This window comes from Bos taurus, chromosome X (genome assembly GCF_002263795.3).
Source record: "Bos taurus isolate L1 Dominette 01449 registration number 42190680 breed Hereford chromosome X, ARS-UCD2.0, whole genome shotgun sequence".
NCBI classification, from domain to species: domain Eukaryota; kingdom Metazoa; phylum Chordata; class Mammalia; order Artiodactyla; family Bovidae; genus Bos; species Bos taurus.
This window is the reverse complement of record NC_037357.1, coordinates 59575846-59599028: the sequence shown is the minus strand read 5'-3', so window position 1 is coordinate 59599028 and position 23183 is coordinate 59575846. Positions and strand designations below refer to the sequence as shown.

At 41.5% G+C, this 23183-nt stretch overlaps 1 protein-coding gene across 7 annotated transcripts in view; it reads left to right on the top strand.

The window, feature by feature from the left end:
• DCX (doublecortin) overlaps nt 1-23183 on the top strand; it is a 407667-nt gene that overhangs the window by 273350 nt on the left and 111134 nt on the right. For 5 of the 7 annotated variants that reach the window (XM_024988355.2, XM_024988353.2, XM_024988354.2 and 2 more), the window contains 2 exons: nt 11051-11436; nt 21207-21547. In XM_024988355.2, coding sequence (XP_024844123.1) covers nt 11073-11436; nt 21207-21547 — 705 coding nt within the window. In that variant the 5' untranslated portion in view covers nt 11051-11072. Of the gene's footprint in view, nt 1-9115; nt 9294-11050; nt 11437-21206; nt 21548-23183 lie in introns of those variants that run through there. The other 2 variants (XM_015461606.3, XM_015461607.3) reach the window with 2 other exon arrangements.

The following is a 23183-nucleotide window of genomic DNA, read 5'->3' as shown; positions in this document are numbered from 1 at the left end:
GAATAGCTAAAATAAAAATACCAAACACTGGTGAGAATGCAGAAAAACTGCATCTCTCATATATTGCTGGTGGGTATATAAAATATTAAACCACTCTGGAAAACAGACTGGCAATTTCTTATTTTAATAAGAAATTAATTGGGCTTCCCTTGTGGCTCAGCTAGTGAAGAATCTGCCTGCAATGTGGGAGACCTGGGTTCGATCCCTCCATTGGGAAGATCCCCTGGAGAAAGGAAAGGCTACTCATGCCACTGTTTTGGCCAGGAGAATTCTATGGATTGTATAGTCCACGGTGTCACTAAGAGTCAGACACGACTGAGCGACTTTCACTTTCACAATTCACATTAATAAAATGAAGCATATAATTTTCAAATGACACAGCAGTTATACTTCTGGGCATTTAGTTTGCAGATAAATAAAATCTTATGGCTGCAAGAAACCTGTACATCACTGCTTACACTTAGCATTCATTTAGTCTATTTCACCATATGTAGCATTCCATGTATGAATAACCACTAATCAAATTAGTAAGCTGATAGGCATCTGGGTGTTTTTCACTTTTCTGCATTTCAATAATGCTTTTTTGAATAGCTTTGTACCTCTCTCCTTGAACACATGTGTGAGAATTTCCCTAGGATGGATATCTAGAAATGGAAACTCTGGATTATAACTTGATATATATTTTCTAACTATACTCAGTTCAGTTCAGGCGCTCAGTCATGTCTGACTCTTTAGGACCCCATGAATTGCAGCACACCAGGCCTCCCTGTCCATCACAAACTCCTGGAGTTCACTCAAACTCATGTCCATCGAGTCAGTGATGCCATCCAGCCATCTCATCCTCTGTCGTCACCTTCTCCTCCTGCCCTTAATCCCTCCCAGCATCAGGGTCTTTTCCAATGAGTCAACTCTTCGCATGAGGTGGCCAAATACTGGAGTTTCAGCTTTAGCATCATTCCTTCAAAAGAACAGGCAAGACCCATCTCCTTTAGAATGGACTGGTTGGATCTCCTTGCAGTCCAAGGGACTCCCAAGAGTCTTCTCCAACACCACAGTTCAAAAGCATCAATTCTTCGGTGCTAAGCTTTCTTCACAGTCCAAATTTTACATCCATACATGACCACTGGAAAAACCATAGCCTTGACTAGACGGACCTTTGTTGGCAAAGTAACGTCTCTGCTTTTGAATATGCTATCCAGGTTGGTCATAACTTTCCTTCCAAGGAGTAAGCGTCTTTTAATTTCATGGCTGCAATCACCATCTGCAGTGATTTTGGAGCCCCCAAAAATAAAGTCTGACACTGTTTCCCCTGTTTCCCCATCTATTTCCCATGAAGTGATGGGACCAGATGCCATGATCTTAGTTTTCTGAATGTTGAGCTTTAAGCCAACTTTTTCACTCTCCTCTTTCACTTTCATCAAGAGGCATTTTAGTTCCTCTTCACTGTCTGCCATAAGGGTGGTATCATCTGCATATCTGAGGTTATTGATATTTCTCCCGGCAATCTTGATTCCAGCTTGTGCTTTTTTCATCTCAGTGTTTCTCATGAGGTACTCTGCATATAAGTTAAATAAGCAGGGTGACAATATACAGCTTTGACTTAGTCCTTTTCCTATTTGGAACCAGTCTGTTGTTCATGTCCAGTTCTAACTGTTGCTTCCTGACCTGCATATAGGTTTCTCAAGAGACAGGTCAGGTGGCCTGGTATTCCCATCTCTTTCAGAATTTTCCACAGTTTATTGTGATCCACACAGTCAAAGGCTTTGGCATAGTCAATAAAGCAGAAATAGATGTTTTTCTGGAACTCTCTTGCTTTTTCGATGATCCAGGGGATGTTGGCAATTTGATCTCTGGTATCCTCTGCCTTTTCTAAAACCAGCTTGAACATCTGAAAGTTCACGGGTCACGTATTGCTGAAGCCTGGCTTGGAGAATTTTGAGCATTACTTTACTAGGGTGTGAGATGAGTGCAATTGTGCAGTAGTTTGAGCATTCTTTGGCATTGCCTTTCTTTGGGATTCAAATTAAAACTGACCTTTTCCAGTCCTTTGGCCACTGCTGAGTTTTCCAAATTTGCTGGCATATTGAGTGCAGCAATTTCACAGCATCATCTTTCAGGATTTGAAGTAGCTCAACTGGAATTCCATCACCTCCACTAGCTTTGTTTGTAGTGATGCCCATTTGACTTCACATTCCAGGATGTCTGGCTCTAGGTCAGTGATCACACCATGGTGATTATCTGAGTCATGAAGATCTTTTTTGTACAGTTCTTCTGTGTATTCTTGCCACCTCTTCTTAATATCTTCTGCTTCTGTTAGGTCCATACCATGTCTGTCCTTTATCGAGTACATCTTTGCATGAAAAGTTCCCTTGGTATCTCTAATTTTCTTGAAGAGATCTCTAGTCTTTCCCATTCTGTTGTTTTCCTCTATTTCTTTGCATTGATCGCTAAGGAAGGCTTTCTAATCTCTCCTTGCTACTCTTTGGAACTCTGCATTCAGATGCTTATATCTTTCTTATTCTCCTTTGCTTTTCGCTTCTCTTCTTTTCACAGCTATTTGTAAGGCCTCCCCAGACAGCCATTTTGCTCTTTTTGCATTTCTTTTCCATGGGGATGGTCTTGGTCCCTGTCTCCTGTACAATGTCATGAACCTCTGCCCATAGTTCACCAGGCACTCTGTCTATCAGATCTAGGCCCTTAAATCTATTTCTCACTTCTACTGTATAATCATAAGGGATTTGATTTAGGTCATACCTGAATGGTCTAGTGGTCTTCCCTACTTTCTTCAATTTCAGTCTGAATTTGGCAATAAGGATTTCATGATCTGAGCCACAGTCAGCTCCTGGTCTTGTTTTTGCTGACTGTATAGAGGTTCTCCATCTTTGGCTGCAAAGAATATAATCAATCTGATTTTGGTGTTGACCATCTGGTGATGTCCATGTGTAGAGTCTTCTCTTGTGTTGTTGGAAGATGGTGTTTGCTATGACCAGTGCGTTCTCTTGGCAAAACTCTATTAGCCTTTGCCCTGCTTCATTCCATATTCCAAGGCCAAATTTGCCTGTTACTCCAGGTGTTTCTTAAGTTCCTACTTTTGCATTCCAGTCCGCTATAATGAAAAGGACATCTTTTTTGGGTGTTAGTTCTAAAAGGTCTTGGAGGTTTTCATAGAACTGTTCAACTTCATCTCCTTTAGTGTTACTGGTTGAGGCATAGACTTGGATTACTGTGATATTGAATGGTTTGCCTTGGAAGCGAACAGAGATCATTCTGTCATTTTTGAGATTGCATCCAGGTACTGCATTTCAGACTCTTTTGTTGACCATGATGGCTCCTCCATTTCTTCTAAGGGATTCCTGCCCACAGTAGTAGATATAATGGTCATCTGAGTTAAATTCACCCATTCCAGTCCATTTTAGTTAGCTGATTCCTAGAATGCCAATGTTCACTCTTGCCATCTCCTGTTTGACCATTTCCAATTTGCCTTGATTCATGGACCTAACATTCCAGGTTCCCATGCAATATTTATTCTTTACAGCATCAGACCTTGCTTCTATCACCAGTCACATCCACAACTGGGTATTGTTTTTGCTTTGGCTCCATCCCTTCATTCTTTCTGGAGTTATTTCTCCACTGATCTCCAGTAGCATATTGGGCACCTACCAACCTGGGGAGTTCCTCTTTCAGTATCCTATCATTTTGCCTTTTCATACTGTTCATGGGGTTCTCAAGGCAAGAATACTGAAGTGGTTTGCCATTCCCTTCTCCAGTGGACCACATTCTGTCAGACCTCTCCACCACAACCCACCCGTCTTGGGTGGCCCCACACGGCATGGCTTAGCTTCATTGTGTTAGACAAGGCTGTGGTCCGGGTGATTAGATTGACTAGTTTTCTGTGATTATGGTTTCAGTGTGTCTGCCCTCTGATGCCCTCTCGCAACACCTACAGTCTTACTTGGGTATCTCTTACCTTGGTCGTGGGATATCTCTTCACGGCTGCTCCAGCAAAGCGAAACCACTGCTCCTTACCTTGGACGAGGGGTATCTCCTCACCGCCGCCCATCCTGACCTTCAACGTGGAGTAGCTCCTCTTGGCCCTCCTGCACCCACGCGCCACTGCTCCTTGGACGTGGGGTAGCTCCTCCTAGCCGCTGCCCCTGACCTCGGACGTGGGGTAGCTCCTCCCGGCTGCCACCTCTGACCTTGGACGCAGGGTAGCTCCTCTCGGCCACCACCTCTGACCTCGTACGTGAGGTAGCTCCTCTCGGCCACACTTCTGTGAGGTCCGTCGCAGCTACTACCAAAAACTTTTCTCAAAAATTGTACCAATTTATGTTTATTCCAACATAAATGAGGGTTCCAGGGTGCTTTTTGTCTTTGCCTATACTTGGTTGTTGGAAGGAAAATTATGACCAACGTAGATAGCATATTCAAAAGCAGAGACATTACTTTGCCAACAAAGGTCCGTCTAGTTAAGGCTATGGTTTTTCCAGTGGACATGTATGGATGTGAGAGTTGGACTGTGAAGAAAGCTGAGTGCCGAAGAATTGATGCCTTTGAACTGTGGTGTTGGAGAAGACTCTTGGTAGTCCCTTGGACTGCAAGGAGATCCAACCAGTCCATTCTAAAGGAGACAAGCCCTGGGTGTTCTTTGGAAGGAACGATGCTGAAGCTGAAACTCCAGTACTTGGGCCACCTCATGCGAAGAGCTGACTCATTGGAAAAGACTCTGATGCTGGGAGGGATAGGGGGCAGGAGGAAAAGGGGACAAGAGAGGATGAGATGGCTGGATGGCATCACCAACTCGATGGACGTGAGTTTTAGTGAACTTCGGGAGATGGTGATGGACAGGGAGGCCTGGCGGGCTGCGATTCATGGGGTCGCAAAGAGTCAGACACGACTGAGACTGAACTGAACTGAACTGATACTTGGTTAGTGGCTTCCCTGGTTCTCAGTTGGTAAAGAGTCCGCCTGCAATGTGGGAGACCTGGGTTCAGTCGCTGGGTTGGGAAAATCCCCTGCAGAAGGAAATGGCAACCCACTCCAGTATTCTTACCTGGAGAATTCCATGGACAGAGGAGCCTGGTGGGCTACAGTCCATGGGGTCACAAAGAGTCGGACACAACTAAGTGACTAAATTTTACCTTCACTTTTTCACTTTATAAATTTCCATCAATCTAATGGTTGTAAAAGATGTAATTTCTGTTTTAACTTGGATTCCCCTAGTTATGTGTAAGGTTGAGCATAATTTAATTGTTCATTGGCCATTAGGGTTTCCTGTTTTATGAACGACCTGTGCATATCTTTATTTTTTTTACTGAAGTTTTACCTTTTCTAATTGATATGATAAATCAGGACATTAATCCTATGTCAGTTACATAAAGATTCAAGTATCTTTTCCTCAGTCTGCTATGTATGTTTTAAGGTTTTAATGCCATCTTTTGCTTTCAGAAGCTTTAATTTTCATATAATCAAATTTATCAATATTTTCCTATAAGATTTCTGCTTTTTACATATTGGTTAACAAAATCTTTGTGTCACAAGGAACTAAAAAGAATCTCTAACATTTTATTCTAATAATTTTCAAGCCCTGTTCTTTATATTCACATCTTTAAAACATCTGGAGTTCATTTTTATGTATGGCATGAAGTGAGGATCTAATTTAATTTTTTTCCATACAAAAGTTAATTGTCCCAATATCATCTATTGAATACTCTTTGCTTTCTTTACTCTGTCCAGTTAAACAAATACCCAAACTTACTATGTGCTAATCATTGTTCTAGGTACTTTGCATAAGTATTAAAAATAAACAAAATATTACTATTAACATTATAAATTATATTTCATTAAAGCTGGGCAATAAGCTTGCCCTGTGGAGCTTATCTATTCTACTTTGGGTAGATATATAATAAACATAATAAATAGGTATATTATATAGTATGTTGGAATATGATAAGTGTTACAGAAAAAAAAGAGCAGGGTAAAGGAAGTTGGAGTGCTGGGTTGGGAGGAAGGTTGTCACTTTAAACAGGATGATCTGGGTTGGTCTTGTTGAGAAGTTGATATTTGGGAGTTGATATTTCACTTGAAAGAAGATATTTCACTTCAAAGTTGATATTTCACTTTAAAGAAGTGAAAGAGGTGTCATGTGAATATTTGGGGCATAATAAAAGATATTTAACTGATATTTGTGAATTTCACAAAAGTTCCTGTTGAACTTTCTACTGGAGCTTTTCACACACATTTATATATATATTATTTTGAGGAGTACTGACACCCTTACATCATTGCATCTTGCCATTCATGAGCATGGTCTGGCTCTATATTTATTCACAGCTTCTGTTATGTTCTTTAATAGTATTATGATTTTCTCAATAAAGATCTTACACATATTTGTTGGCTTTGTGACTATGTACTTCATAATTTTTGGTCCCTATAAAATGTTTGTATATATTTCCAACCTCACTTTCTGTTTGCCCATCCCACTCCACCCTAGATGGGTGTTTCTGATAGGTAATTGTGTTTCTGATAGGTAATGTAAACTAGTGACTCTGTGTGTGTGTGTGTGTGTGTGTGTGTGTGTGTGATGGATGATGGTCTTATTTCCTGATCCTGATCATAAAGCTGAGTTTGATTAACCTAGACCACAGCCCTTCTCCTTCATGATTTTTGCAAGATACATATTCTTGTCCTGTCTTCTCAGTGAATCTTCAAGTTCTTCAGGGGCAGTGGACTGATGTTTTCTACGCTGCAGCTTTCAGGTGGTACTGGGTAGGCACATTGAACTTACTTAAAAGGTCTTACTGGGATATTTCCCACAGTGGGGTTGCTGCACTTTTTTTTCATTCTCTTCACTCCAGTGAACCATCAATCATGACTCTCGCTTGATCTTCAAAGTTGTCTTTCATACAGAAAGATGCACTTTCCCCCTGGACTCGTACCTGAGACATTCTTTTCTGCCGTGTTCCTTCTCCAAGGAAGTGAGACAAAAAGTTTTGATTGGTAGCTGAGAATTCTTTGAGAAGAATTATATTGGTGAAATAATCTAGTCCTGTTTTTGTAAAAGGTTTTCCCATAGAACATAAGTCTATTGAATGCTCTGGGACAAAAAAAAAGATCCTGAGTTTTTTTTTAAAAAAAAAAAAAGTAGGGGGGGGGAGGGGAGCAGGAAGCCCTTAATACTAAACTGACTTCTTGGAGCCTGTGTATGTGCTAAGTCACTCAGTCGTATCCAACTCTTTGAGACCCTGTGGACTGTAGCCCACTGGGCTCCTCTTTCCATGGGATTCTCCAGGCTGGAAGTGGGTTGCCATGCCCTCCTCCAGGGAATCTTCCCAACCCAGGGATCGAACTTGCGTTTCCTGCACTGGCAGAGTCTTTGCTGCTGAGCCACTGGGGAAACTCCCTTCTTGGAGACTTGTACCATATTTTAAGTATATTAAAGGCCCTGAGATGTTTATGAAAACAAATTTCATTTAGCCCACTACTTTTGAAACATATATGACCAAGGAACTTTTTTTCTGTTCTTAAAGAACACCTATTTACATCCACATACCTCACACTGGGAAACATTGATCTCATTCACCCTTTGCTCTCTGGTATATATAAAGCAAACAGTCATCTATCCTAGACTGTCTTCTAAAGACATTTTGCATCCACACTAGTGTTTAAAAGCTTAGACCATGAGGACATTTTCTCTAAGATCTATTCCAAATCCTTTGTGTTTGTTTTAGTGTCCCATCCATTTTTATATCTTCACCAGAAATAAAATGATTTTGAATTCTGATGCAAAATCAATTGTGTATTTACAGAATGCTTACTATGTGAAATAAAACAATTTTTAAGACATTGGCCTTGCTGGACAAGGAAGTTACAGCCATTGGTTAGAATTTCCATATTTTCCTGCTTCTATTACTTGATATTTTTCTGCCCTTGACCTGAATAACCCTGTGTTCCCAAGAGGTGGCCACAATGTAAGGCAGAAACAAATGGAAGAAAACAGGGATGCTGTCCCCTGAAGTACTTATTTAGAAACCAGGAGAACAGCAGCAAAGTGTTAGGAGGACTTGACTGGGCAGGTGGCACACTTGATGCTGACCACCCAACTAAGATAGATTGCTTAGGCTTTGCTGAGCTAGCATCTTCCAGAGAAGAAAAATCATATTTTTTTTATCCCACTTTAAGGCAGTTTACAGTAAAACACGTGCATAGCAAGAGCTTAATTATAAGTCATCTAACATTATATCTAGAAAGGAGGGTTAATTACATTAAGAATCAGACAGAAGATCAATCCTGAGCACATGATTATTTCTGAGCCTCCTGGAAGCCTAGCAGAAATGGAACAATGATAATTCAAGGCCGCTGCATATTAATGCATGTAGACTCAGTTGAAGATGGTAACCTACCCCCACTGGAGTTTCTCACTTTTCTCTTCTTGTCTTATAGTTCAGCCTGATTTCTTGAATTCAATATGGATGTTTCCTGGCTTTGTATAACATATTTTATATAAAGAAGCCAATTAGTAACAAATAAGCAGTTTGAAGAGAGACCTATTAATACTTATCTTGTAGCCATCAAACTGGGCTCACTTCACACAGAAAGGTCTCTGGGTTAGATTGGAACTCTGAAACTCTGTAGATCCCATGAACAAAACTATTCCACCAAGCTAAAAGGTCTTTGAGATCCATCTTCAACTCCATCCTCCATGAAATTCTGGAATGATTTTCCCTTGTCTTGTCCCTTTTATACTGCTTCTTAGTCTACTCCACTAACCTCATTTCAAAACAACTAGCTGTTGGATGCATGAACTAAAATGCCATAAAGAATTCACATATTTGATTGTTTTTCTGTCAAGAAGGTTAAATGAAGAGACTACAATTTCTAAGAAGGTTGGTTCGACTGCCTGAGTCTGGCCCCCAGGCAGATTAGGCCAAGGTTTTGGCCAAGTAAAATTGCCAATTGCCTAAAAGAAAAGACTAGCACGTTGCTCATTAGGGCATTCTGAACTTGCCTGTGCAATCTTTTTGCTACCCTGCAATTTCCTGTTGGTTATAAATGAAACCTTTCTAGCTGTTAATGCAGCCTGTGAATTGAAAAAAAAAAAGCATGTAATTAATCAAAGGAGGTTGGGGGGATTCACTAAGCCTGAGTAAAGGGGAGAAGCTGGACAAGGCACTAGGACCTAGAAGGCATCTATCCACCCTGGCAGGAATTTCTTGCTTGGAGCTCAGACAACAAAGGCATAGAGAGATTGGTTTTCTTTCTCTCAGCATCTCCACCCAACCAGCAGAAAACCGGTGAGTGGGGCTTTGGAGTGATTTTCAGGGAGAATGTAAGAGATGTCAAACAGAAAAAGCACAAGGCAAAGTGCGCGCTCTCTCCCTCTCTCTCAGTGTGTCCTCTCTCTCTTTCTTTCTCTTCTCCCCTCTTTTTTGCCTTATTCTATTGGATTTTTTCCCTAAGCCTCTACCTGGGATTTTCCATTGGAAAAGTGAGTTTGATGTTCTTTTGTTTTCACTGTGATATTGATTTTAGAATAATACCACCCCAGATTTAAAGCAAAGCCCAGTGTTGCTAGCATGCCTGGGGAAATGCTTGCTACTTGTTTTGAGGAGGTGGGGTCTCTTACACTGCAGGTTGTCTGACAGAGACAATGCTGAGCTCAGCACAGGTCATGGTGACACTGGAAGAAAAGAAGGACCGAGCCTGGCAAACCTGCTAGGCACCAGTCCTCCTTTATCGCCTGTCTTCCTGGTCCCCTTCAAATATCTCAATGTGGCAGTGTGTAGCAGCTGAGCCCTGCGTGCTTTGTGAGTCCTTTTATCCCCATCTGTGCAATGCATGTTAATAGTTTGTTTCCTAGGCTGTCACTACCTTTGCTAGCATTTGGGGCTTCTTTTGTATTTGGTTTCATATTGTGATTTCCTTTCTTTCTTTCATTCTTTCAGCAGAAAGGGGGAAAGTAAATCTGACAGATGACCATCTTTTGCCTCAGCTAACACACCTAGGCAATAGACAAATTTGGGGTGTGCTGCCTGCTGTGAGGGTGAAATGCCCCTTCATTCAGTGTAGAAACCCAGAACAATGGAAGGTGTGCTTGCTTCTAAAGGTCCCATATGCTGTTCAGGGACTCATTTGGGAATCTTTACACAATTAAAATATTCCGTTAAGAGGTGGGGCTGCATCGTTGATGGGGGGTAGAGCACCTAGAGAAAGCGAGGGGCTGGGGGGTGGGAGGAAGGATTTTGTGGCCAAATGGTACCAGGGATAAAGCAGAACAAATAACTTGTTAAATAACTGATTTTTGTAATCCTTTTTTTTTTCCAGCTTATTTCTTGTGAATGTCGGATAGCTGCACCAGCTTGGTGGGGAAGGGGGTTGATGAATAGCACAAAGACTGGCTGTTCCCTAGAGGCTGTGGCTTTAAAGGAGAATCCTACTTTATTCTAGGGGGGAGGGGATGCACACATTAAAGTAGGAAAGGGGGCTTGGAATAAAATTAAAACACTACCCTTATAATTATTTCACTGAAATGCAAAGATCACTTCCTGAGCTAGAGATGCTAACCTTGGCTAGGTCCTTCTGTTCCCTTCAAGGGGAATTTTGTCAGGCTATGGATTCATTTACAACCGTTAGTCATGTGGGCATGTGTGAGGAAACAGATGCCAGTTTTAATGTATTTACCCTGAAGTTACAATTTGATAGGAGCCACTGTCAGTAAGTCCCAGGATTTTAAGCAATTTCAAAATCCCTCCCTCTCCTTTCTTTGGAACAGTGCCCAAAGTGCCTCCCTCTGCATCTCTCACCCCCACCCCCACAACCACCAGCACCCCTCCAGCCCCTCCCTTTTCTCTATTAAGATCAATATTCTTGCAGGTCAGGGGCAAGCAGCAGATGGGTCACGGGCTTTTTTCAACCAGTTCTTTTCACAAGCAGCAGATTGCAGATCTGGATCTGGCTAATATTTGAATTCCTTTCTTTTTTCCCCCTCCTCGCCCCTTTTCTTTGCTTCCTTTCATCCCCCTCCGCCTCCCCGCTTTTCTCCAACACTCAGGTCTCTGAGGTTCCACCAAAATATGGAACTTGATTTTGGACATTTTGACGAAAGAGATAAGACATCCAGGAACATGAGAGGCTCGCGGATGAACGGGCTACCTAGCCCCACTCACAGCGCCCATTGTAGCTTCTACCGAACCCGAACCTTGCAGGCACTAAGCAACGAGAAGAAAGCCAAGAAGGTACGTTTCTACCGCAATGGGGACCGCTACTTCAAGGGGATTGTGTACGCTGTGTCCTCTGACCGTTTTCGCAGCTTCGACGCCTTGCTGGCTGACCTGACACGATCTCTGTCTGACAACATCAACCTGCCTCAGGGAGTGCGCTACATTTACACCATTGATGGATCCCGCAAAATTGGAAGCATGGATGAACTGGAGGAAGGTAATTCAAGGAGTGGGTGGTGGCCCTTAGTGGGAGGGGTTATTGTTAGTTATGGTTACATTTCTTGGCTTTGATTAAAAGAAATTGGGAACTATGTTTGTTAAAACATGAGGGTGCTGCTGAGACTTCTGATTCTGTAGGCATAGTCAGAATCATTAGCCGTTACCCTCCGTGGGCTTCAGTCTCGGCTGGGGTTGAAGTGTGGCTGACTATGAGGATGCATTGTGTTGATCTCCCAGGGTATACAAAGAAAAATCTGAATTGTATCATTTACTCTAGAATTTGTTCATCGTCAACTCTAAAGAGCACTATTGAGGCAGACCATAAAATCCTTAGGGGTATAAAATGAGGAAGGAGGCTTGGTTGGGTTAAGAGAAAGAAAACATTGTATACTTATATCCTTTGAACGGCTGAGAGACTCTTTGTGAATGGCAACTCATGGAAACGTGCACCCTAAAAGCTGGACTTCCCGAATGTATTCACAAAGGATTATACTTTTAGGTAAGTGGTCACTGCTCAGCTGTTGCTTCTAAAAAGCCCATTTCAGGGTGTGTCCCTCAGGCTGAGGTCATTAAGAGAAATACCAAAGAAAGCTGTAGGTATGTCTGGTATTTTAATAAACATTATTCCTATTAGAATAGGAACTGACTCACTATACCTAAATCTGTATTTAAACAGATTTCTAGATTTTGGTTCTGCAATTGAATTTTATTACAAGATTGCTGAAAATCCTGACAATCTGTGCACCCAACTCAAAAATAGGGAAAACTCCAGCTCTTGCCCAAACTTGCTCAGCCATGAAGTCTTTTTCATGATCATATAGATAAATAGATCTGGGGACATGTTCTTAATATTTTACTTTATCAGATCAAGTATATTGAGGATGCCTCCCCACCCCACTTTTTCATACGTGTAATATGTGCGATTGGTTTAACCTGACAGTACTTTAAAGGACAGCTTCAGGAGTCCTTCAAGAGTCCTTGTGATAATGAAAACGTTTCCCCCCACCCCCAAACTTCTTCCCATTCTCCAACCCTCCCTCCTCATTCTTTCCATTCCCCTGAGCAGATGAGTTTAGAACAGGCAGATCTCTAGGGAAACCAAATTCTGAAACAGCTGGCAAGGAAGGAGAAACAACACATTAAAGGACTTGATGCCCCACCTCTGATTCACTGCTTCTAGGTTTCTTGTATTCCTAAACAAAGGAGCATGAGGGCTTCCCTTGTACAAGAGCACATTCTCGCAAGGAGCTGCTGTTTCTCAAGTCAGGTCAAGTGATTTGGGGCTAGTTACTTATAAGAGCCAGTGTCCATATGGCTGCCAGATCTGGGTCTCAGGCAGGGTTCAAGTCTGAGGTTTTTCTCCAAGTGGACCTTGAGAAACAATGCTGATGGGGCTTGATTATTTGATCAGGTGCTGGAGGGCCAGGAAGAGGTTAATCCCAGGCTTCTGAACATTGAAGGATTGGCCATCTTAGCAAATACCGTAAAAGAAAGGAGAGTCAGGGCAAACTTGAAGGACTAGAAGCTGGATCCAGGGAGCTGTCCAACAGAGTAATCGATAGGGCTTGTGTCTTTTGTCACTGTAAAATCCACATCTCAGTCAAACTGGGGGGGGGGGGGCGGTGGTGAGTGTTTTCTCCATAATAATTTTCATAAATAAAGCACCTGAATCACCAGTATGTCCACATTTCTACTAGCTGCTATCTTTTAAAGACCACCATAGATGCTCAGGCAGAATTCTGAATCAAGTGCCATTGTATTTGGAGCAAGGATTACAGTGTTCTTCTGTCTGATGTGAGAGATCTCATGCACAGATTTCTCTCTTCCCCAAATACATTTTTTAACATGTCTTGCTCAAAGAGTGGCCCTTGGTATTGATTTTCCTTCCTGGGTTTGTGTGTGTGTGTGTGTGTGTGTGTGTATGCACGTGTGCATATGTATATGTGTATTGTGGTGTGTGTTGTGATAATCTTAGTTGAATATATGTAATAAATACAATTTTGAAGACTGCAGCTTTCTTTTCTCTTAATCCTTTTGAATTCTGCTAGATTGGACTCCTCTTATTTACCACTCTTGGGTGCAGTAGTAGTACTTCCTGGTGAATTTCTGGTGAGTGTGCAGAGTGTGAATTTATGCAGAGTGTGACTAAGGCTCATTTGCATTTATTCACATGTCACTTACAGTCACAGTCTGCTGTGGCCCTCAATGGCCTCTCAGTCCTGACTGAGTACTGCGATTCAGTCAAGGAAATTCTAGGGTATTCCTGGGATAGCACTGAGAAGTGTGACCAATTTTCCATCACCGTTGTGCCAAATGGGAAAAGGCACAGATATGAAGAGGATAAAGAAAAGGGGTCTTTGGGATTTCCCCGGCGGTCCTGTGGTTGGTACTTTGTGCTTCCATTGCAGGGACCAGGGGTTCAATCCCTGGTGGGGGAACTAAGATCCCACATGCTGCATGGTACAACCAAAAAAAAAAGGGCAGTTGTTTTGCTCCAATTTTTTTTTTTTTTTTTGTCCTTTTGCAACTACTCATGTAGGAATGGAGGATAAAAGTCTTTTACTTTGTTCACCTTTGGAAGAGGTTGAATGAATGATTAAAACAAATAATTTACACATTGCTTTACAAGAGACTTCAAATTGAAAAGTTTAGAAAGATCCCTGGGGGAAGAGTCAGATTCATTGGGTTCTTGTCTTAGTGGCAAAAGGTTATAACAGGAAAATAAATTTTTTGAATCAGATTTGGTTCAAATCCAAGCTCTGCCACCTGCTAGCTTGTGTGAACTTGGGGAAACCATTTGGGCCCCCCGAGCCTCAGTTGTTCATCTGTAAAGTGGGCATAATTGCTTTGAGGGTTAAATGAGACAATGAATATAAATTGTTTCGTATTCTGCCTAGCACATTAGCAGTACTCAATAAAGGGCTGTAGTTTAGTCACTCAGTCATGTCCGACTCTTTGTGACCACATGGACTGTAGCCTGCCAGGCTTCTCTGTCCATGGGATTCTCCAGGCAAGAATACTGGGGTGGTTTGCCATTTCCTTCTCCAGTGGATCTTCCTGACCCAGGGATCGAAACCGGCTCTCCTGCCTTGGCAGAGGTGGGTTCTTTACCACTAGCGCCACCTGAAAATTCCAATAATGGTAGATGTTACTATTGAGTTGGCATAAAAGTTTTAGTTTTTCATAAGATGGTACTGAAAAACTCGAATGATCTTTTTGGCAAACCCAATATTTGAGTCATCCTAGTTTATAGCTGGTTAAGCTACATGACTATAGATTTCTTCTTATCATCACTGTGACTAATGTTCTCTCTTTTTAAAACAACTTAAAAAAACCCCAATTTATTAGGGTTTAGTTTGCACACTGTAAAATTCACCAACTGAATTAAATGATTTTTAGAAAATTTACCAAGTGGTGAAACCATCATCATAATCTAATTTTATCCCATTTTCATCATCTCCAAAAGAGACACTGTACCAATTAGCAGTCACTGCCCACTTGCCGTTTTCTCTTCAGCCCTAGATGACTACTTATCTGCCTATGTCTCTACAGATCTGCTGAGTCTGGATATTTTATAGAAATTGAAATCATATACTATGTGGTTTTTGTGACTGGCTTCTTTCACTTAGAAAATGTTTTTAAGGTTTGTATGGACAGAGAAGCCTGGTGGGCTATAGTCCATGGGGTTGCAAACAGCTGGACAGAACTGAGCGACTAACTCTTAACTAACTTATACCGTGTATCAATACTTCACTCCTTTTTAAAAATTTTTTACTTTTTTGAATGCACTGGGTGACATGTAGGATCTAATTCCTTGACCAGGGATTGAACCCAAGCCCTCTGCCTTGAAAGCACAAAATCTTAACCATTAGACTGTTAGGGAAGTCTCCATTCCTTTTTTTAAAGGAATAATATTGTATCATATGTATAGACCACACTTTGTATATCTATTGTAATATTCTTATATGTAAAATGAGACTAGTAACACCTGCCTTCTGTATCTATTAGAGTGATTGTGAGGATAAAATTAGATAATAGATATAGAAACACATTGACAAGGTAAAGCTGCAGCTCCAAGGGACTATTATTGTTCCTGATATAATAATAGTAATGCTAGTGAGAGGTCGGAATAGCTAGTTGCTCCCAAACCTGCCTACTTTTCCGAATCTTTTAGGGCTTTAGAAAAATATCAGTTCCCTGGGCCACACCCAGGAATTGACTCAGAATCTCCAGCATGTGTTTTTACAGATTTCCCCAAGTGAACCTTACAAGCAGTTAAACTTGGGAAAGTACTAGAGTAAATGATCTTGATGGTCCCCTTTAGCTACCTACAATAGTGGGTATTCCTGGGAATACAGAAATCTTTTTGTTTTTTGACTTGTTTATCTTAAAGAAATAATGGAGCATAAAACATACTATGTTTCCAAATGGCAACATTATGAAATATTTAGTCTAAATAAAATGAAATGGAAACCAATTGGTTAATAATCACTATGGCCTTGTGGCACTCCTTTGTCTAATGCCTCTCTAGTCTAACTGTCTGCTGCTAGATACTGAAAGTAGTAAGGGGACCATTTTGGACCAAAGTCAGGTTATTGATGTCAGTTTTCCCACAGTTCCTTGGTTACATGAAAAAGGTCTTCGGGAAGCTGTACAGAATGTGGCCATATATGTATGAGCTGTATTACCAGTAGATCAATGAATGAAATCCAAGAGTGGCTTTTTTTTGTTTAGTCTTTCATTAGAGAATTGTTCTTCCCTCATGTACTGTCTACTTCCTTCCCCACTTCCTTGTATGTAAGTACCCAGATCAATCTTCATGGTATCATCTTGAGCATTATTATGCAGATCTTGGGACAAAATATTTAAATTGGTACAGTCTTGTTGAAAGATCTGTATGGTGACACTGGCTATGATCCACTTTCTTTGCCATAGCTCATTTGTTCCAATGAGATGAAACCACTTTCTCACTAATTTATCTTCTAATTACTAAAGAAAGCACATTGCCAAAGAGGAGGATTTTAAGATACCTGGGAGAGTGATACATCACTAAGAGATCTGATAATATGATAAAGTGCCATTTAATATTTTCCTTCTGGAGGGAGGAAGCCCGGAAAAAGAGGAGAAAGCCCAGACAGATGTGCTTTTTGCACTGAGAAACTATAAACATATTTAATATTTTTGGAAATAGAGCCCTCCTGAAAGTGAAGAGAGGTAGACATTAGATCATCTTGGGGCCACAGCTTGTTCCCTTCCTGCCCTTTCAGCTTTGCTTCCATGACTTCATTTCCTTACCCCCTCGCCCTGAAGCAGATTGTCGATTCCAGCAAATTGTCACCTTGCTTGGCTCTGAAGCCAGCTTTCCTTTTTGACTTCCAGTGGGTGGGAAATGGCTCCTGGAAGCTGTGACAGGAGTAGAACCCAGCTGTGTAAAGGTGCAACACCCCCCACCCCCTACCCCCACCCCGGCTCCAAGTGCCTGGCAGCTGGACCTGCAAGAATCTTCGAGCTCTGGCAGCACACGTTGCAGATGCTCACAAAATCAGAACAAGGAAACCTTGATCAAGAGAAGCAGTTCATTTGTTATCTTTCTGGAAGAGGAGAGTCCTTAGTGGGGGGCACCTATTTCATTAACAGGCCATTACCATAACAACTCTGTCTCCCAAAGCCTGTTTGGGATGGAGAAGAGAAGAAAATTCCTTCTTATAGACCTTTAGGGCTGGAAGGAACTGAAATGTCACCTAGCACAATACCTTCCATTATAGACAGAACAGCTGCGACTCAGATATTAAATGATTTGCCCGAGGTCAACCCAACTTGTTGGGTTGGGTGGGATTTGAATCTAGAAAATTTACCACGTGGTGAAACCATCATCATAATCTAATTTTACCCCATTTTCATCATCTCCAAAAGAGACACTGTACCAATTAGCAGTCACTGCCCACTTGCCGTTTTCTCTTCAGCCCTAGATGACTACTTATCTGCCTATGTCTCTACAGATCTGCTGAGTCTGGATATTTTATAGAAATTGAAATCATATACTATGTGGTTTTTGTGACTGGCTTCTTTCACTTAGAAAATATGAAACATCACATTTTCATCCTGCCTATCACAAACATCCTGCCCTCTGTTGGGGGATGCAGATAATGGGTGAGGGTATGCATTATGGGGTCAGCGGTCCTATGGAAAATCTGTACCTTCCCCTGAATTTTACTGCGAACCTAAAACTGCTCTAGAAAAAGATAATCTTTAAAAATATTCTGCCCTCAGTATGCACCAGCAGTGGCAGCAAGTGGCTTTGCTTGGTGTTAGCCATTAAGTTACCACATTTGGCATTGAAGCAATCGGAGGCCTCCTCTCAAGCCTCAGGAAATATTATCTCTGAAGCATGAGTCCCATGCAGTGCTCATATTCTATATGGATTATGGCATAGTTCCAAGATGGCTGCCCTTGCTGCTGCTGCTTTTCTTTCCTTCAGCTTCTACTCCTCCTCTTTTCATCTCCTTTCTCTAAACTCTTTCTTCCTCCTTTCCCTCTTTGCTCTTCTAGTTCTCTCTTTCTTCCTTCAGATTAGGGCCTTAATAATAGTGATGGCTGGCATTTATCAAGTGCTTACTATGTACCAGGCTGTGGGCTCAGCTTGAGCCCCGGAACAACCTTCAGAAGAAGACATTGTTATCATCATCCCCACTTTGCAGACAAATAACTGAAGCGAAGGGGAGTTAGGTAATTTGCCCAAGGGTGCACAACAAGAAAATATTGGGAAACCCCATTCTGACTGACATCACATCAGCTGCTTTTTTCCATTACTTCATATTGGGGCCAAAAGGAAATAGAGTGGAGAGACTAAAATGTACTGTTGGAAAGTGTTCAACATAGATTTGGCTGAAAGCTGGGCCCTCGGCAAAGTTCTTGGGTGCCATATGATACTATAGCTGTCTGCCATCATGTTCATTTTCATCTGGGGTGGTTAATCATACTCATAGTTCAGAGGCTTAAGAGGTTTAAGAGATGGAAGCAAAAAAAAGTCTAGAGTCCTAATAGGGCTACACAGCTGACTCTCCAGAGGAGACTGTAGATGAGTGAAATCATAAATATATAGCCTCATACATTTGCACACCACCAGTTGTCTGACAGAGTTTTAAAGTACATGACAAATTATGGAAAACATCTGACTCAAAGGCAGTGACCTCTTGGAAGGTGCCTGTGCATCTGGTAGAGTGGTAAGGCAAGAGATCATTTCTAGCATGTGGGGAATATTGGCTGTAAATATATGGAGGAATTGAAAGGGTCCCTTCATCCTTTAAGTCAAAAACTAAAGGCCACACCCTCTAATCACTTCGGTTGGATTGAAGTGGCCAGTGGGAGCCGAGAAATTAGGGTTTCTTTTGGCTGAGGTCTTTGACTTCCCCATCCTGGCTGTGCATGCAGGCACAGAGTGTAGGAGGGGGCCTGTGCTCACCTACAAACCCGGGTCTTGGTCTCTTTGTCAAGACAGAACACTAGCAGCTCCTGGGACTCAGAACAGGGTTGGAAGTTTACCTTCCCCTTCGATACTCACATCTAAATGTCCTCAAAGGTGCCCTAGAGAATCTGACTGAATCTTCTCTCAGCACTAACTGAGAAATTTATTAATTAACATGACTTAAAGTCTTTGGTGCTACAGCACAACAATCAATATTTGCACAAGGAGTGAATTATCAGCCTAGCTGAATGTCTGCTCAGTTCTCCTGCTGAGACCAAAGGAAGAAGAGCCATCAGATTATAATTGTGTTTAATGCTTTCTTTGCACTGGCTTGGGTTGATTTATTTATTTATTAAACATTTTTACTGATGAGTTAATCCTGATTAAATCACACTGGTTTTCTGCAGCTTGACCTCTGGATGAACTTTCGTATACCTTGAGACTAATGTGTTTTACCTGACAAATTCAACCTTTTCCAATAGTCTCTCCCCCTCCAAGCTGAGCCTACCTCTTTTCTTCTTTTCTCCAGCTTCTAGGTCCAGGTGTCTAATCCCTTCCTCTTGCCTCTGGCCTCCGCCTTTCTTCCGCTGAATTAGTCATTTCCCCTGTGCATGCATGCTCAGTCGCTTCAGTCGTGTCTGAGTCTTTGCAACCCCATGGACTATAGCCTGCCAGGTTCCTCTGTCCATGGGATTCTCCAGGCAAGAATACTGGAGTAGGTTGTCATATCCTTCTCCAGGAGATCTTCCTGACCCATTGATCGAACCCACATCTCCTGCATTGCAGGCAATTTTTTACCACTGAGCCACTGGGGAAACCCAGTCATTTCCTCTAGCCCATGGTAAATGTGAAAACTGCACTAGATCCCTCCGATCCATAAATCAGGCTGTATAATGTATTTTCACATCTCCACCTCATTACTTGTGGCAGCCAAGGGTGAGCACTGGTGAAGATGACCCTGAACACATAGAGCTAGTGTGTAGCTTTTGTTAAGATGGAAAGATGGGGAGTGGGTAGTGAAAACGGGAAAGCATTTCTCAAGCAAGAACTAGACTTGGAAACACAAGAAATAGTGTGAAATGTGTGTGTGTGTGTGTGTGTGTGTGTGTGTGTGTGTCGAGGTTGTTATTTAGATAGTTTTTCTACCTGCCTGTGGGGATGATCAGTAGAAGACACAGTTATACACATACATGCACCACACATACACACACACACACACACACACACACATTTCACATTTTAGTATTCTGCTGCTTAACCATATACTCTGTCCAAAGTACAGTCTGCCTTCTTGGCCAGTTTGCACTGTATGCCCAATATGAAAGGTTACTGTGGTCACTTTAACTTGGAATAAAAATGTATTAATTTTGAAAGTTCTCCCCAGTTCATAGTATAACAAAGGCATGGGGCTGTGAGTCCAGAAATAGGATGGGAACATTAAGAAATAGAGACATGTTAATGGAAACTTACAATACCATATGTAAAATAGATAGCCAGTGGGAATTTGCTATATGACTCAGGGAACTCAAACAGGGGCTCTGTAACAACCTATAGGGGTAGGATGGGGAGAGAGATGGGAGGGAGGTTTTGGAGGGAGGGGACACATGTATACCTATGGCTGATTCATGTTGATGTTTGGCAGAAGCAAACAAAATTCTGTAAAGCAATTATCCTATCATATGTGAAACGAATTGCCAGTCCAGGTTCGATACATGAGACAGGGTGCTCGGGGATGGTGCACTGGGATGACCCTGAGGGATGGGATAGGGAGGGAGGTGGGAGGGGGGTTCAGGATGGGGGACACATGTACACCTGTGGCGGATTCATGTCAATGTATGGCAAATCCAATACAATAAAGTAATTAGCCTTCAATTAAAATATATAAATTTATATTAAAAAATAAATTAATTAAAACAATAAATAGAGACATGTTAAAAAACACTTCAGTAATGCCCCTAGACATTAACACATATGCTAGAAGTTAATAGACATTTCAATTCCAGTAAAACAATGTCAAGATTGAGAACCCCACTTGGTAGATTATACTTAGAAATATTCATTGTCCTTGGAACCCTTAGCTTTATAGGATTTTTTACTAAGTATGCCATTATAATGAAGACTATTTTGCTGATTACTTGCCCTTGAATTTGAATGAACCAAACTGTTAGCCTAATTAGGAATGGCACATGAAGTTTGTTATTATCATCATTTCTCCAAAAGTCCTACTCCAAGGTCAGTGTGTATTAGTCTTGTTAGAATAGTCCATATACCTGCTATTAATCACCATGCATTTCTTCCCTTAGGGGAAAGCTATGTTTGCTCCTCAGACAACTTCTTTAAGAAGGTGGAGTACACCAAGAATGTCAATCCTAACTGGTCTGTCAATGTGAAGACATCTGCCAATATGAAAGCCCCTCAGTCCCTGGCCAGCAGCAACAGTGCCCAGGCCAGAGAGAACAAGGACTTTGTGCGCCCCAAGCTGGTGACCATCATCCGCAGTGGGGTGAAGCCTCGGAAGGCTGTGCGTGTGCTTCTGAACAAGAAGACAGCCCACTCTTTTGAGCAAGTCCTCACTGATATCACTGAAGCTATCAAACTGGAGACCGGGGTTGTCAAGAAACTCTACACTCTGGATGGAAAGCAGGTAGGTACTTTTTTTTTCCCCCCAAATTACTCTTCATTTGTTCTGAATCCTTAGTTGACCATCTTAAACCTCAAACATCATTTTTGGTTGGGAGATCCTTCCTCCACCTCTCATTATCCCTACCTGATATGTTATGTCTCATTTGGAAGAAATGTCCATTCAGCAGACAATGCAATGGAATAGGAATCTGAAGCTTCAGAATGCAATCTGCTTCTGACTTACCAAGTAGAATGGTCACTTATTAGCTTCCTTGTCTGCTAAGAAAAGATGTGTTGAAACCTAGGTCCTACATACTCTTTTGAATATGAATTTAGCTTGCATGAGGCAACCTTGATTGTTCAATGTATGTGACTGGAAATGAGATTTGTGCACTCATTTCCTGTCTGATATTCTTAAATTGGTACTCAACATCCATTCTGATGAAAAGAAGTTGAACTGACCACCGTATTCTGTGAAAGGAGTCATATACGGGGGAAGAACTGAAGTCCTTGTTTGTTGTCTTTGCCTCACACAAGACTACATTTTTTTCTCTCTTTTCCATGTGACATAGCTGTCTTAATTTGGCTCCACTGATGGTTTCTGTGAGAAAGGGACTATTTCAGGATCCTAAAATTAGCCCAAGAAAGATGCTGACATCTGTTCCTCTCCAAATCAGGTTCTGCATGTCACTGGTTATGTTACTAAAGTACCACCTATATTAATATCTGGGAAAGAATGCAACCAGGCGTCTCCATCTGACAGATGCACCATTCTCTTGAGCATGGGGAGCTGTAAATATATGACAAAAAATGTTCCAAGGAAAGTGGAACAGTGGCTGGTTCCTTTGCCTCTAAAGAGAATCCTGGTCCATCATCAGACAAGACAAGTGTGGATTATTATCAGTCCATACTTTCCACCTCTTAAAATACCTTTGGTGTTTGAACTATATAGATTCTTAAAAAAAAATTGATTCACTATATCAGAATTATGAGTGTTCAAATGCAGAGCTATGTCTCCTTCCATCATTTCTATTATATACTGTGCACTACAAGATTTTGAGTTGCTGGGAAAATGCAACTTAATGTACATGGTGATTTGGATACATGTGTGCCTTCTATCTGTTCCCCACCATTTTGTGATCTGAGAGAAACCTGGAGGTATTGGTTGTATGTGATTTGTATTGGTTGAATGTGGTTGTGCCAAAGCAATGGGTTTGTCTGTGATGTGAAAAGTTCTAACTCCTAAGTATCTGTCTAAAGCATATCTGTTTTTTGAGGACCAAGTATATATTGAACAGGAGCTGTCCAGGAATAGGAATACTCATCAGAAACCTAACCTCAGAGAAGTAGGGCCTAGGAATTTTATGATCAGTGGATCTTAGAGTTTAGGGTGACCTTAGAAGCCATGATATTTAATCTCCCTTCCATGGCAAGGATATAATCTACAACCATTTCAATTTCATAAAAGCCTATTTCACTGTTGAACAGCTGGAGTTTTTAGAAAGATTTTTCTAACATTAGGCATAATTCTGTTTCTCTGTACCTTCAGCCTCTTGAAGAAGTACAGGACAAATACAAACCAGGAACATCAGACTGGGATTTAGAAGGCATAGTTTCTAATCTGGATATTGCTACTTACTCTGTGACCTTGGGCTAAT